This window comes from Canis lupus, chromosome 23, assembly GCF_011100685.1.
Source record: "Canis lupus familiaris isolate Mischka breed German Shepherd chromosome 23, alternate assembly UU_Cfam_GSD_1.0, whole genome shotgun sequence".
Taxonomy (NCBI): Eukaryota; Metazoa; Chordata; class Mammalia; order Carnivora; family Canidae; genus Canis; species Canis lupus.
The window spans coordinates 2,169,347-2,182,248 of record NC_049244.1 but is presented as its reverse complement, the minus strand read 5'-3'; the positions used below and the strand labels follow the sequence as shown (position 1 = coordinate 2,182,248).

The window sequence follows — 12,902 nt, the reverse complement described above, 5'->3', positions numbered from 1 at the left end:
AATAGCCTTTTTCAATTTTAAGTTCTCTCTAAATCTAGAAAACATGGTTTACTGTTCAGACTTGTATTTAAAATATTTCATTTTCATTGGGAGAATCCACTGTCACATTTCTGAGTATTAATGTCCTTTATTAGTCAATCACTGCACAATAGTAATTTTACCTTATGATTACAAAGTGGACAGCGGGGGATCCCTGGGTGGCTCAGCGGTTTAGCGCCTGCCTTTGGCCCAGGGCACGATCCTGGAGTCCCACGTCGGGCTTCCGGCATGGAGCCTGCTTCTCCCTCCTCCTGTGTCTCTGCCTCTCTCTCTCTATATCATAAATAAATGAATAAATAAATCTTTAAAAAAAAAGTGGACAGTGAATATATAATTTTTCTGTACAGCTGAAAACCAGTACTTTAAGTACAGAAACTATTTATTTAAATTCAAGTTAGTACAGAAACTTTTTTTTGCTTTGATTATTTTTTACAGAAATGGTTCTGAAACAAGCTGCATAAGTTCTCTGCACACGCACACACAATTCTCTGCACAACATACTTTGTGCTCCATGTTTGAAAATCATTAAGGATGCATTCTCTATAATTTTTGCAATTTTGCTCTTGGTGATTCTTTGGAGACTAATTCTGAGCTAACTCTGAAGTTATAAAGCTGCTTTTTATGATAAACGAGCTTCTTTTCCTAGCAATTCTTATTCATAAATGTTTAGATATATAAGTTTAGTGTAATTTGGCTCTCTGCCTGTAAAACTCTTTATGAATCAAATTTGAAACAGTCTTTCCTAAATTCTTTTCAAATTTTGTGATTGTCTTTATAGTGTACCTTAATTTTCAAACTTCAAAACATATTTTTCAAATCAGTTATAACAGTTTCTTTTCAGCGTTGTATTTGTTTTGATGTCTTGCTTTTGACAATGTATAGTAGAGCATGTTGTTTGGATCACCTACCTTATTCATCAGATGGAGACATTTTGATTTTATGTCTTTCTAAGATACTGCTGCAAAAGACAAAACAGGTTGCATTGTGGTATTGTAGGCCAAGGTGCTTTGCATTGTTCGGTAATTCTGGCTTTCAAGGGTGCTTTTAGGATCACTTTATGCTGAATAATGGATGTTGGGTAGAACATGGCTGCGTATTTCATGTTTCCCACCCATATTTTTGGACGGTCATATACCTCTCAAGTATTTCTCATTTTTTATGCAGTTTTAGCTCATTTATTAGTATCTTTGCCATTAAATGGCATACATTTTCTAAATAATATGAAAAATAAGGGGTGCCTGGCTGGCTCAGCCAGAAGAGCGAGTGACTCTTGATCTCGGGGTTATGAATTTGAGCCCCACGTTGGATACAGAGATTCCTAAAAAAATAAATAAGTAAACTTTAATATAAAAAATGAAATTTCATTATGTGTTGAGCTATATCTTCTTGAGCTAAATTGGGACTACAGCCTAGGACTGTCTTTGGACAGATGCTCCAGGGTTAGGGTCTTATTTATTTATTTTTAGATTTATTTATTTATTTATTCATGATAGACATAGAGTGAGAGAGAGAGAGAGAGAGGCAGAGACACAAGCAGAGGGAGAAGCAGGCTCCATGCTGGGAGCTGGACGTGGGACTTGATCCTGGGACCCCAGGATCGTGCTCTGGGCTAAACTGCCGAGCCACCCAGGGATCCCAGGGTCTTATTTTAAATACCAAGTGAACCACACCCTTTCATGTTATATTCAGGTTCTTCATTTAATTTGAATGCTAAAAGCATTGAATTAAAAAAGAATTTTAAGAACAGATGTCACATGTTCATTGTAAATAAACTAGGAAATTAAAAAAAATGAAAGCACTTAATATCCTATTACCTGGAAATAGCCAGTTACAGATCGCATATGTATATCCCTCTAGGTTTTTTTTTTTTTTTTTTTTGCAAGCTTTGAGCCTTGTATCTGTGCTGTCTTAACTAAGATTAGATTATTTGGTTATTTCTTGAGAAATAATTTGGTGAGAATTTAGTCCATCACAGATTGCATTGAATCTTTAGATAGTCTAAATGGTTCTTTTTCCTCATTGCATCTCCATTTGGTCTCAGAAATCTTCAGAATGGTAGGAGTATTTCTTGTATCTGTGTATTTGTCTCAAACAAAATTAAAGATGAATGGTTAAATAAAATCACCTTTTTTTTTTTTTTTAAGATTTTATTTATTCATGACAGAGAGAGAGAGAGAGGCAGAGACACAGGCAGAGGGAGAAGCAGGCTCCACACAAGAAACCCAATGTGGGACTCGATCCCAGGACCCCGGGATCATGTCCTGAGGCAAAGGCAGGTGCTCAACCACTGAGCCACTCAGGCGTCCCTAAAATCACCTTTTTAAACATTTAAATAGATACCTCTAAACACGTTCTGCATCCCAGAGACTCTTGCCACATCAGTCAACCAGAAAATAAAGTATCCATTGTTGTTTGAATATGTACATTTTTAAAGGCTATTTTTGATTGGCCTTAAAAAACATAATTCTATCATTCTATTAATGGCAGTTATGCTTCATTACATTATCTTGGTTCAGGTATATTAATACATCATAAAAATATTTTTTGTGGAGGAATTGGGGTATGGGGAAAGGGAGAGAGAGAGAGACTCTTAAGCAGGCTCCACACCCAGCACAGAGCCTGACATGGGGCTCGATCTCATGATCCTGGGATCATGACCTGAGCTGAAATCAAGAGTTGGACCCTTAACCAACTAAGCCACCCAGGCACCCCTCATGTGAAGATTTTTTTAAGCATACTTAATGCTCAAGATTTGACAGAATATGATTTTAGAAACTAGTGGTTTAAGAGACTGTTGCTCAGTAGATCTCTGGAAGAATGGAATAATGGAGAGTGAGAAAGCTAACAGCTTGATAATAGAGGGAAAGAGTTTTTTACCAGGTGATTATTGTGTGAATAATGTGGCATTTCAAGGCTTATTTAGGAACTACTTATAGGATTTTTTTCTCATAGGATTCTTTAAATCATTATGTCAGTTGACATGGATACCATACTGTAGTTGAAGATTTTCCTAAAATCTAAATTATTGGAAAAGATCATGTAATTAAAATTTTCTTCCCCCTTTTATCTGCTTGACTTCTTTAATTTTTGTAAGCTTGAATTTTTTTAAAAAATAAACTTTTTAGAACACTTTTAGGTTCACAGCAAAATATAGAGTTCCCAATATACTCCTTGTTCCTGATACACACAGTCTTCCATACCTGCATGCTACATTTGTTAGAATTCATGAACCTAACTGACACATCATTATCACCCAAAGTCCACAGCTTATATTAGGGTTCACTCTTGATGTTGTATATCCCTCTATTAGGGTTTTGATAAAAGTATTTTATGTATCCACCGTGGTAGTATAGAGAATAGTTTCACTGCCCTAAAAATCCTCTGCTCCACCTATTCATCCCTCTCTCCCCCAACCCCTGGCAACTACTGAACTTTTTACTGTTTCCATAGCTTTGCCTTTTCCAGAATATTATATAGTTGGAATCATATATTATATAATCTTTGCAAATTGGCTTCTGTCACTTAGTAATTTTTTTTAAAGATTTTATTCATTTATTCATGAGAGACACCGAGAGAGAGAGGCAGAGACACAGGTAGAGGGAGAAGCAGGTTCCCTGCAGGGAGCCTGATATGGGACTCAATCCCAGGACCCCGGGATCATGCCCTGGCAGATGCTCAACCACTGAGCCACCCAGGTGACCCTGTCACTTAGTAATTTGCATTTAAGTTTCCTCTATGTCTTTTTGTGGCTTGATGACTAATTTCTTTATCTTTTTTAAACTTTTAAAAAATCTATATTGAGTTTATTTAAACTAAAAAAAGACAGTTCACCCATTTCTTCTCTACTCACACCCCTCCTTTAGCAGCCACCAATCTGTTCTCTATATTTATAAGTTTGGTGGGTTTTTTCATTTTGTTTTTGTTTTTTGTTTTGTTTTGTTTTCAGATCCCACATTTAAGAGAGATTGTGCAGTATTTGTCTTTCTTTGTCTGACTTATTTCACTTAGCATACTGTCCCTGAGATCCATCTATATTGTTGCAAATGGAAGATTTCATTCTTTTTTATGGCTGAAAAATATTTGATTGTGTGTGTGTATCACATTTTCTGTATTCATTCATCAATGGATACTTTGGTTGTGTCCATATCTTGGCTATTGTGAATAATGCTGCAAGAACATGAGGATGCATACATCTTTTTGAATTAGTGGTTTTGTTTTCTTTGGATAAATAACCCAGAAGGAATTGTTGGATCATATGGTAGTTCAATCTTTAATTTTTTGAGGAACCTCCATACTGTTTTCCATAGTGGCTGCACCAATTTACATTCCCACCAACAGTGTACAAGGGTTTCCTTTTCTCCACATCCTCACCAACCCTTGTTATTTCTTTTGTCTTTTTGGTAGTAACCATTCTAACAGATATGAAGTATTATCTTATTGTAGTTTTCATTTGCATTTCCCTGATAATGAGGTTGAGCATCTTTTCATATGTCTGTTGGCCATTCTGTATGTCTTCTTTAGAAAAATGTCCATTCAAATCTTCTATTTTTTTTAAGATTTTATTTATTTATTCATGAGAGACACAGAGAGAGTGAGAGAGAGGCAGACACAGGCAGAGGCAGAAGCAGGCTCCAGGCAGGGAGCCTGCCATGGGACTCAATTCCAGGTCTCCAGGATCAGGCCCTGGGCTGAAGGCTGCGCTAAACCTCTGAGCCAATAGCCTTCTGCCTATTTTTTAATCAGATTGTTTGCTATTGAGTTGAGTTCTTTATGTATTTTGGATATTGGCCCCTTATTGGATTTTGCAGTTATTTTCTCCCAATAAATAGGTTGCTTTTTCATTTTGTTGATGGTTTCCTTTGCTGTGCAAAAGCTTTTTAGTTTGATGTAGTCCTAATTGTTTCTTTTTTCTTAGTTACTTTTGCTTTTGGTTTCTGATTCAAAAAAGCATTGCCAAGACCTGTGTTAAAGAGCTGGCCACCTTTTTCTTTTTCTAGGAGTTTTATGCTTTTAGGTCTTGTGTTCAAGTCTTTAATCCATTTTGAATTAGTTTTTGTGTGTGGTATATGAGGTTCAGTTTCATTCTTTTGTATATGGCTGTCCAGTTTTCCCAACACCATTTCTTGAAGAGACTATCTTTTCCCCATGGTATACTCTTGGCTCCTTTGTCATAAATTAACCATATATGCATAGATTTATTGAGGGCTCTCTATTCTGTCCTGTTAATCTAAATGTCTGTTTTTATGTCAATATCATACTGTTCTAATTACTATCACTTTGGAAGCTTCTTCCACATCTTTTCTTACATGGCTTGATGACCTTTTCTTTTTAGTGCTAAATAATATTCCATTGTCTGGATGTACTACAGTTTATTTATCCATTCACCTACTGAAAAAATCCTGACTGCTCCCAAGTTTTGGCAGTTATGAATAAAGCTACTATAAACATTGGTGTGCAGGTTTCTATGTAAACATAGTTTTTAGTTCATTTGAGTAAATACCAAGGAGTGTGATTGTGTGAGAGTGATCATGTGGTGAAAGTATGTTTGGTTTTGTAAGAAACTACCATACTGTCCTCCAAAGTGGCTGTGCCATTTTGCATTCCCACCAGCAGTAAGAATTCATTTTGCTCTACATCTTCATCAGCATTTAGTGTTGTCAATGCTCTGGACTTTGGATATTCTAATAGATGTGTAGTAGTATTTCGTTGTTGTTTTAATTTGCAGTTTGCTAATGATATATCATGTTGAACATCTTTTCCTTTGATTATTTACCATCTATATATCTTACTTGATGAGGTGTCCAAGTCTTTGGCCCATTTTTTTCTTTGTTCAGAAATTTTTATTTACTATAAAGACAAACCACCAAAATGGAAATAACAATCTCTTTTTCAAATATGTATATCTTTTGCAAATATTTCCTCCAGTCTGTGGTTTGTCTTCTCATTGTCTTTTGCAGAGCACAAGTTTTTACTTTTAAGAAAGTTCACTTTATCAATTCTTTTTTCATGGATCATGCCTCTGGTGTTATATCTAAAAGTCATCAACATACCCAAGGTCATCTAGGTTTTTTTTCCTATATTATTTTCTAGGAGTTTTATAGTTTTGTGATTTATGTTTAAGTTTGTGACCCGTTTTGAGTAAATTTTTGTGAAGGGTATAAGGTCTGTACCTGGATTAATTTATTTGCATGTCGATGTCCAGTTGTTTTAGCACCATTTGTTGAAAAGATTATCTTTGCTCTAAAGATCAGTTGGCTGTATTTATGTGGATCTATTTCTGGGTTCTTTATTCTGTTCCATTGATCCATTTGTCTATTCTTTTACCAGTACCACACTGTCTTGATAACTATAGCTGTATAGTGAGTCTTGAAGTCAGGTAGTGTCATTCTTCCAACTTTGTTCTTCAATATTGAGTTGGCTATTCTGCGTCTTTTACTCGAGTTTGTCAATATCCATAAAATAACTTACTGGAGTTTTGATTGGGATTGTACTGAATCTGTAGATTCAATTTGTTGTCCTATAGATTAAGTTGGAAAGTACTGACATCTTGACAATATTGAGTCATCCTATCCATGGGCATGTGATATCTATTTATTTAATTCTTCTTTGATTTCATTCATCATTTTTGTAATTTTACTCATTTAGATCTTGTACATATTTTGTCAGATTTATAGATAAGCATTTCACTTGGGGGGTGCTAATATAAACGGTAATGTTTTCATTTCAAATTCTCTTTGTTCATCACTTGTATCTGCTTAACTTTTTAAGTGATTAATGGATGCCTGGGAGTTGATATACATATATATTCAGAAATGTTTTGCCACCTGAGACCTGTGAGAAGGTAAGCTTTGTGGTCCAATCTGTAATTAATACGGAAGGGGGATTCTGTTATGCATTTGGCTAATTTTAATTTATTGTAATTTTTCAAATTCTAAAATTATATAATGGTGGTGGAGGGCAGGAACAAAAAGAGAAAAAGAAAATTCATATGAATATCCAGGTCCTCCAAGAGTTCCTCTTCAGGGCAGAAGGTGAAAAGAATACTATCTTTCAGAATAATTCAGTCTGAAAAGTTTAAGAGGAGGAAAGATAGAGTTTGTCCTTAGCACAGTTTTTGTCATGTTGCCCTCAACTCTATTGCTATCAGATGGAAAACCACTTTACATTTAAATTGTATAGTAAGATCATTTGACTACTGTGTTTGTTATTTATGACATATAATCTAAATCCTATTTCAAGAAAGGATTTAAGGACTTCAACTATACAAATTTAATTGGCATTTTATAATAGGCATAATGAGCTAATTGAAAGACATCAGAAGCCCTGTAAAGAAAAAGATTATTGTGTTGAAAGGCAGAACTGATTAAACAATTACTCAGATGTCAAATTTAGTTCGGTTTCTTGGTAGCTAAGCCAAAAAAGGGAATAATAGTGTACATCTGGCTCCAAATATAAAACTAAAATACAATTTGACCTGTTTCATAAAAATAATATGTGATGTTTCAGGTTCCTAAAACATATTTGGCAGTAATTAGTACTTTTAAATAACTATCCTGTGCAAGTAAATAGTCACTGTCAATGGGGGTTATTTAGGGGAAACAGACTTTTTCCACCAACTTGTATATGACAAAGATTATCAAAGAAAGGAAAACTTTCTCTAATTGAATTTATGACACAATTCTTAGGAGGTAGAGAGGGGAGAAGTAGAGGCAGGGAAACAAACAAACTGAGATACCGTGCCCTGAAAACTTGTTCTTCTGCAGATGTGGAGACATTCTTCAAAAAAAAAAAAAGACATTATTCATGTTGTGGTATCTTAATAATGTTCAACCACAGAAAAATAGACTAATATATTGTATTTTCATGCTCCAATACAAGGAGACGCCATAGGAGCCTAGAGGAATGCTTGCCTCTTCACTCCATGGTGTTGATAGGCAGTGAATAGTAGTGATTGCATTATAGAACCACCACTTTTCGAGCTTGTTTTATTCTAGTCTTCAGAAAACTATATTTTAATCATAATGCATACAGTACAAGTTCCATAACAGGAGTTGCCCTTGCCACACACAATATCCAGTGATATTTTCTGTTGCATGTCTTCTCTTTTTTAATACTGGTCATGACCCTGTAGGTTAATTTTATCACACCATGGATCATGAAAAACACTGCTGTAGAGTAATTGCAGCGCAAATTCTTTGCTGTTAATTAGCAATCAAGTCATATGCTTTAAATATAAAATAGATACCAGTAGTGACATTCTGTTACTCCAGTCTGTAAATTCGCCAATCTCCTAAAGTGTCCTTAATGGCTCTCCATTTGATTTGACTCAAGGCAATGTTGCTCTTACCAGTTGAATAACTTTCTTTTTTGGAAAAATCCATATGATTTGACAAATTTCTCACCCTACATAGTCTGTGGTCTACAAAAATTAGAAGTAAATTGTACATGTATTTTTAAATGTACTTGAGATACTTATATTTAAAGAAATCCTCTAGTGCAGAGGTCAGCAAAGTATAGTCTATGGGTCAGATGGGCCCACTACCTATTTATGTAAGTAAAGATCTATTTGACCATGGGCACACTCATTCATGTGCTTATTGTGGCTGCTTTCCCGCTACAATGGCTAAGTAGAATAAGTCTAACACAGGCCATGTGGTCCACAAAGCCTAAAGTGTTTACTGTAAGACCCTTTTTCAGAAAAGGTTTGCTGTCCTCTCTTCTAGCAATTCGTCTTTCAAAAATATAATCCTTTCCTAATGTCTTATAACTCAGATTTTCCTGTGCCAAATTTGCTCAATTTCAAGCAACATGATATTGCTTTTGATTTAGTTTTCCTTGATTCTGTTGAGTTTCCTTTCATTAACTACCTACTAGATAGATACTCATTTAACATACATTAATAACACTTGTGCCAAACCCTATGCTGTGGCAGCATAAGATATCCACTGAGCTCTCCTATCTCTCTGGGTCCACCAAATGGATTTGCCTCAATGCCACACTTTCTTGGCTGTCACTGACCAAGCAAAGCAGGAATACTAAGTCAGGTTCATTCCAGCAAGACACAGGACTCCTCCAGTGGTTGCCTTTGGTCCAGTTCCTCATTAGCCTGGCTGAGCCCTTGAAACTGCTACAATCTAAGACTTCCTATCCAGTCCTCCTGCCTCTCCTCTACCCTGCAGGTGTCAGGCCTAAATCATGGTCTGAAAGTTCTCCCTATCTTCTCCTTCCTTTCCCAGTTCTTCTCTCACATGTCTAAGTGTGTTTTGATCTCTGCCTTTAGACAGATGCCAACTAACATAGCCAACAACAGCATGTATACATAAAACATGTTTACTGCCTTCAAGGGCGCATAGTAGCTGAGGAGGACGGGTGGGTGGAGGAAGAGAAGAACAAATGGATCTTTTTCTATGGTATTTTTCATACATAATAATTTTAATGTTATTATAGTGTCACTTTATGCATTGGAGAATCTGTGTGTGTGTGTGTGTCAGTGCTTTGGTGAATAATAAATTCACATCTTTTTAAAAGGTTATGTCTAGAGAAGATATTTCCACCCTGGTTTCGAAACTCCTCAAGAGCTTTATCAGGAGCTGAAGCAGTCAATGCCTTGAGGCCATTCTATTTTGCAGTACATCCAGATTTCTTTGGACAGCACCCCAGAGAAAGGGTAAACATATATTTATTTAACCGTTAGTCCACATTTCATAAACTGAAATTTTGCTTTTTTGACTCAATATAATAGAGTTCTATAAATTTGGATTGTGTTGTCATAGTAATAAAGTCAGTGTTTTTAATTACTTTGAAATATACATATTGAAAATTGAAACTGTAACTATTGTTTTATGAAATCTGAGGGAATGGAAAGACATACATTGATCTTTTCCCCCAGTTCCTGCCACCTAGTTCCTAAAACCCTGTGGCTTCCTAAGTGAGAAGAACACTGGAAACATCTCTTGTTCTGTTCTTTGGTCTTTGACCCCATCCCTGACACCTGACTCCTAAAACCCTGGTGAATCCGTAAGTGATAGCAACACCAGGAGCATCTTCTGTTCTAATGTTGTGACCCTGGGCTCCTGGATGGGGGCTGGCCACCAGAAACATCAAAGCATGATTAGAAGCTTGGAATTTTCAGCCCCAACCCTCAACCTCTGAGAGGAGAGAAGGGCTGGAAATAGAGTTAATAACTGATCATGCCTACATGAGGAAGCCTCCATATAATTCTAGTAGTAATGGCATTCAGCCAGCTTCCAGGTGGGCAAACACGTCTACACTGAAGGGTCGTGATCCCAAACTCCATGGGGACCAAAGCTCCTGCACTTGGGACACTGTGTCTCTGTTTACCTGGCTAGTTAGTTGCATTCTTTATTGTATCCTTTATAAGGTAAACATAAGTAAGTTTTTCCCTGAGTTCTGTAAACTGCTCTAGCAAGTTAATAGAATCTAAGGAGGGGGTTGCTGCAAATTACTGGTTGATTAAAAGCACAGGTGGTAACAGGAGTGATTGGCATCTGAAGTGTGTGTATGTGGAAGGGGCAGTGGAGGGAGAGCAGTCTTGGGGAACAGAGCCCTTAACCTGTGGGATCTGACACGGTCTCTGGGCACATAATGTCAGAATTGAGTTAAATTGTAGGACATCCAGCTGGTGTTACAGAAAATTGTTCATTGTGGGGAAAAACATTTGGTGACCAGAAGTATCAGAAGTGAAGTGTTTTGTGTGACTATAAAGGAGGTACACAGGAGATAGGCTGGGTTTTTCCTTTATATGAAAGCAGTCATTTTTTTATGAAGACAATAAAGCTATCATGGGAACTCTTTTTTTTTTAAGATTTTATTTATTTATTCATGAGAGACACAGAGAAAGAGGCAGAGACATAGGCAGAGGGAGAAGCAGGCTCCCTCCAGGGAGCCTGATGTGGGACTCGGGACTCGATCCCAGGAACCTGGGATCATGCCCTGAACTGAAGGCTCAATGGCTGAGAGCCACCCAGGTATCCCGTGGAGACTCTTTAAAGTATTAGTAATCATGTTTTCTGAGCCAATTTTTAGAATAAAATTTAGTGTTTGAAAGAAAATTTCAGGCTTCTGTTGCCATGGTCAATTTTTTTTTTAAGGATAGTTATAAGGAAAGTTTTTCAGTGGGCTAAGTGGTTTTCCCTTCTGTTGCATGCTGCTGGTTCACTTCGCTACAACTTCAGTTATTATGTGCTCAAGGAGTACAAACAGAGATAAAAAGTAACTTAAATAAACTTGGTGAGGAAGGTCAAGATTATTTCATTGGTTCTATTTATCTTCCTTAACATTAATACCTGGTTTAACATGAAAAGGAATTTAGAACTCTAGAAAATTTAGAACATTATTATATAATATTTTTCTACTTGCAGTGGAAAAAAATTAATTTTGCTTCTTTGCTCTAGGAAAATATTCTGATTGTAATATTTGATATATATATTGGCTTTTAAAAGTCAGATCCTTTCTAATAATTAGTAAAATGAATCAACAGAAAAATATCCATTACTTTGGAGATGGATATTTATTTATTTAAAGTTTTTAAACCCAACATGTGTGGAAGAATTATGCCTGGTAGTAGGTGAATGTTTTCCCTCCTCTACCAATGTTTTTTTTTTTTTTTAATTAAACCTTCTATGTGTTCTAAAAAGTGAACTCAGACACAGGTTACTTAAACTCTACATTCCAAAGAAATGTCTGGCTTTGGTGTTGGCCCTTGACTGCCTCCTGGGATATTAGCTCTGAGCCATTAGAATATCCTACCTTATGGGCATCTTTTGTATGTGTGAGGTCTCAAGCCATGCCAGGTTTCTTATGGTAAAAATGTGAGTTTCGGTGAATGCCGGTTTTCATATGTCTGAGGCCCTTTGAGTATACTGGAGACCATTTGAATAAAGTCAGTCACATAGGCACTACATGCCTGCATGAGTGAGCCCAGTAAAATGCTGAACACCAAGGCTTAGATGAGCTTCCTTGGTTGGCAGCACTTCTCATGCTTTGTCATGCATTGTTGGTGGGGAATTAAGGACTAGCTTTATAAATCCCCTGGGAGAGGAGAACTGGAATCTTTCACCTGGCCTCTTCTGGACTCTACCCTACATGCCTTTTACCTTTTCTGATTTTAATCTGTATCCTTTGCTATAATAAATCATAATCATGAGTATAACAGCTTTTCTGAGTTCTATAAATTCTTCTACTAAATTGAAGAGTGGTCATGGAGAGCTCCAACACAATATACCTGAAATGTAATTGTTCTGGTAAGTTAATAAAACTGAACCTTGAACAATGCAGGGGTTGGGGCACTAACCCCCTACGCATTCAAAAATCTATGTATAACCTTTGACTTCCCAAAAACTTAACTACTAATAGCCTACTATTGACCAGGAGCCTTACCAATAATATATTCAGTTAACACATATTCTGCATGGTATATTTATAATATCCTATATTCTTGCAATAAAATAGCTAGAGAAAAGAAAATGTTACTAAGAAATCATAAGGAAGAGAAAAATACATTTACAGTGCTGTATTTATCCAACAAATCTACTTTTAAGTGGGCCCATGCAGTTCTAACCCATGTTGTTCTGGAGTCAACTGTATTTACATTTACTTTTGAACTCGTATTAGAGTGCCTACCCTGTTTCAAGCCTTGGTTTCTGGGTTTTTATTTGGGGTCAGTCACATAGATGTGGCTTCTTTCTTTTCTTGTTTAGGTGTGGCCTTTCATGAGGCTCTCCCAGATTGCCGTATTGGAGACTGTCAGCCCACCTTCCTTTCCAGCACACTTTGTCCCCCATATCCTGCCATTCTTTTGCTATCTTTGTCCCTTTCCTACTGTTGTGCCCAAGATTGCGAAT

At 36.5% G+C, this 12,902-nt stretch overlaps 1 protein-coding gene and 1 long non-coding RNA gene across 6 annotated transcripts in view; one reads left to right on the top strand and one right to left on the bottom strand.

The window, feature by feature from the left end:
* TCAIM (T cell activation inhibitor, mitochondrial) overlaps positions 1–12,902 on the top strand; it is a 53,696-nt gene that overhangs the window by 5,505 nt on the left and 35,289 nt on the right. For all 5 annotated transcript variants that reach the window (XR_005376775.1, XM_038570257.1, XM_038570256.1 and 2 more), the window contains exons 2-3: positions 6,808–6,880; positions 9,568–9,706. Coding sequence is in view for 4 of the 5 variants with exons in the window: in XM_038570256.1 (XP_038426184.1) it covers positions 6,808–6,880; positions 9,568–9,706 (212 nt within the window). In the remaining variant the exon portion in view is untranslated. The remainder of the gene's footprint in view (positions 1–6,807; positions 6,881–9,567; positions 9,707–12,902) is intronic.
* Positions 1–12,902, bottom strand: part of LOC119865335 — a 50,834-nt gene that overhangs the window by 23,887 nt on the left and 14,045 nt on the right. The window lies entirely within an intron of this gene.